This window comes from Propithecus coquereli, unplaced genomic scaffold (assembly GCF_000956105.1).
Source record: "Propithecus coquereli isolate 6110/MARCELLA unplaced genomic scaffold, Pcoq_1.0 Scaffold77, whole genome shotgun sequence".
Lineage (NCBI taxonomy): Eukaryota > Metazoa > Chordata > Mammalia > Primates > Indriidae > Propithecus > Propithecus coquereli.
In genome coordinates, this window is record NW_012153840.1 from 722,195 (window position 1) to 725,718 (window position 3,524).

A 3,524-nucleotide genomic window follows, 5' to 3' on the forward strand; every position below is an offset into this window, starting at 1 on the left:
GGGCAGATGAGGCCAAAGCCGACTCACCTGTGGCCTGAAACACCCTCACTTTGTCCATCTCCGATCTGGCCACGTGGAGCACCAGCTGGTGCTTGGTGAAGAAGTCCCCGGGGGTCTTCGTGCTCAGGGTCATCAGGGACATGTCCTGCAGGTCTGGAGCGAGAAGGGTGCAGCTGGCTGGGCCCCCATTAGCTGCCTCTTGGTTTCCTCTCAGACCTCCCCTCACCACATCGCCTGGTTTTCTTTTCTTTACGCTATTTCCAGTATGTATGTTTGTATATACGCATTTATTTTTTGAGACAGGATCTCACTCTGTTGCCCAGGCTGGAGTGTAGTGGTGTCATCATAGCTCACTGCAGCCTCCAATGCCTGGGCTCAAGTGATCCTCCTGCCTCAGCCTCCCGAGTAGCTGGGACTACAGGTGTGCGCCACCACTCCTGGCTAATTAAAAAAAAATTTTTTTTGTAGAGAGATGGGGTCTTGCTATGTTGCCCAGGCTGGTCTCAAACTTCTGGCCTCAAGCAATTCTCCTGCCTCAGTCTCCCAAAGTGCTGGGATTATAGGCACGAGCCATTGCACCCGGCCTATTTCCAGTGTTTAAATGCTTTTGTTTTGGAAGGAAAGCTAATTGAGGTTCTGGTCTTCTCCCACTAGGATGGGCTGAGGACATAAGCTCGGCGATGCAGGGCCCACGTTCACTTTGCTCATTGTAGTGTCCCCGCGTCTGGTACCTAGGAAGCCGAGAACGACCGAGAGCAGTGACCAGCGCAGGCAGGTTCTCCGTAACAGTCTGCGCAGTGATGGGTGAAAGGCCTCTGCGCTGCTCCCGAGCAGGAAGCGAAGTTTCTGAGCCAACATCGATAGCACCCAGCACAGGTAGGGGAGACAGAAGTAACAGTTTCTGCTGGGCTGACCCATAGTCAAGGGCTCAAGGGCTCTGGGGTCAGCGTGGTTGGAACCCTGGATCTGTGTGAGCTTGGGAAAGTGACTTCAGCTCTTGGTGCCCCTGTTTCCTCATCAGTGAGACAGCGGCAGGAGCGGTACCCGCCGTAGGGTGTTGCGAAGACAAGGTGGGCTGACGCACATCCGGAGCTCGTTCCAGCACCCACAAAGGGCCGCTGCTGTGACTATCACTGGGCGCCAGGCGCAGAGCAGACGCTGTCCCCCGGCATTGGGCCAGGCCAACCGCATGCAGTTGGAAAATGCGTCTGTTTCTATATTGTTCTAGCAGCTTCCCAGGAAGGCCCGCCAGCCTCAGCCCCTCAGCACCCTCCTCCAGCTCAGGTAGGTAATGTGTCCTCCCTGGGCCACCTCTCAGTGGCCCTGACCTGTGCCCACGGAGACCCTGTGCCCACCACTGTCCTTGTGCCCCTAAACCTGCCCTGGTGTCAGGATGTCTGGGGTTCAGATGCTGAGTACTTATTAGCTGTGTGACCTTGGGCAAATTGCTTAACTTCTTCATGCCTCAGTTTCCCCATCTGTAAAACTTTGTGTTGAAGGATCAAATGGGTTAATCATTCTGAAGGGCTCAGAGCAGCGCCCGGCCCGTGGCAGGGGTCTCAGGGGCTGCTCTGACACGAATTTGGGTAAAGCTTTCATTTTGAATTATTTTAGGCCTGAGTTTGACCCAAGAGCAGAAATCTGGCTTGGGCAGCAGCCGGGGCATGGACACTGGAGGAGGTATCAGGACGTTCGGCCTTGGTTGGCTCTTCTCTGACTGCTGTGTGACCTTGGGCAGGTCACTTGCCCTCTGAGGACCTTTGTCCATTGCTTCGCCTATAAAATGGACATACTAACAGGAACAGGCCTTGCCTTCCATAACCCCTATTTCAGAGAGATGTTACAAGGTGCAGGCCATATGGACAAAAGGCCTTTATAAAAATACAAAGCCTGGCTGGGCACGGTGGCTCACTCCTGTAATCCCAGCACTTTGGAAGGCCAAGGTAGGAAGATTGCTTGAGGCCAAGAGTTTGAGACCAGCCTGGGCAACATAGCGAGACCCGCCCACCATCTCTACAAAAACTAAAAAAATTAGCCACGTGTGGTGGCACACACCTGTAGTCTCAGCTACTTGGGAAGCTGAGGTGGGATCGCTTGAGCCCAGCAGTTCGAGGTTACAGTGAGCTATGATTACGCCACTGCACTCCAGCCTGGGCGACAAAGTGAGACCTTGTTTCTTAAGAAGAAAAAAAAGACAAAACCCTATTCCCTTTGCCTCTCAAAGGGTCTTTACCTTTGCTGTTAAGCACCTCGTCATCCTCGCAGTCCATGGCGGAAGACTTGAGATTGTCCTTGTCGCAGTTCACCAGCAGGATGGCGCCTTGTCCGCCAGGGCCCCAGGTCCAGGTGCTCTGCAGACACCGGCAGAGAAGGGCGCGCACAGGGGCCCGTGCGGATCCCTCCGACTCTTGGGAGAGGCGCAGCCAACTTTCCCTACCGTGTCTTTAGCCAGCGCAGCTTACACACCCCGCTCCCACACCAAATAATTCTTTGGGCCCGAGAGTGGGTTTTTGCCTTTTGCTCCAAAAGTCATGACCAAATTCACCCCAAAATACAATTCATCCATTTAAAACAAGGAGCCCAGGACAGTAAAATTGATTTTAACAGCTTTTAAGAAATGTTGGGCTAACAAACCAAATGGAGCTGCATACGTACGTCCAGATTCTAATCTAACTGGTAACTATTATGCGAACTCTTAATTACTCACTCACCAAAGTGCGGGGACTATTCTTAGCAGCCAATTACTATCTGCCCAAAGATTAAAGCAAATTAAGTGGCCCCACCCTATAGGGAGCTAATAGTGGTGACGCCTCCGTTTAAAGAAGAGCGTTTGCCTCCGGGGAATGACTGCATTTTGAGAGGGACATAAGGGACGGATTCCACTCCCAGAGTCCTAATTCTTCCCCCCACTTTGGACTGACCCACCAGGGAGCTTGACCTTTGCACAGTTAACACTGCATACGCGACACAGACCGCCGTTCACGCAGTCGCCGCAAGGGGGCGCCCTAGGAGAACGCGGCGGGACTACTGCAAGGCGTTTGGGGTGTGGGTCAAGGTTGAGCCGCACCTGATCCTTCCCAGCTCTGGTCGGCTTCACTTTGCCGGTGCGGGCGATGTCCGCGCACAGGGAGATTTCTGAAATCCCACCAAGTAAGAGAAGAAGGTTGGTGAGGGTTCGGGGTGGGGGCACCGGCCAGGCCTGGATGGGCAGGGCCTGTCCCCAGGAGACCACCGAGGGCCGAGCCCCTCCCTGTCCTCGGGGGAGACACAGGTTCAAGACGGCCGTCCCCCAAGGCCCCAAGAAGTCTGGCTGTGATTCAGACAGCAGGGCTGGGGCTTTGACCACACCTGCTCTCCTTCCAGGCCTCGCCCGTGATGCCAACAGGACCCTGAGTGCCTGGCGACCCCCGGGGATTTCAGACAGAATCCTAGTTACCCCTACGGGAGGGTCACCCAGTGCCAGGCTCCTGAGGGACTCTGGCCCCAGCTCCTGCCCTCAGTGACCTCGGGGTGGGGGACACCGC

The 3,524-nt window shown here is 54.9% G+C and overlaps 1 protein-coding gene across 2 annotated transcripts in view; it reads right to left on the reverse strand.

Moving 5' to 3' along the window:
* PADI4 (peptidyl arginine deiminase, type IV) overlaps positions 1-3,524 on the reverse strand; it is a 51,230-nt gene that overhangs the window by 32,684 nt on the left and 15,022 nt on the right. For both annotated transcript variants that reach the window (XM_012662656.1, XM_012662657.1), the window contains exons 4-6: positions 3,068-3,135; positions 2,234-2,351; positions 28-153 (exon numbers count right to left, since the gene is read on the reverse strand). In XM_012662656.1, coding sequence (XP_012518110.1) covers positions 28-153; positions 2,234-2,351; positions 3,068-3,135 — 312 coding nt within the window. The remainder of the gene's footprint in view (positions 1-27; positions 154-2,233; positions 2,352-3,067; positions 3,136-3,524) is intronic.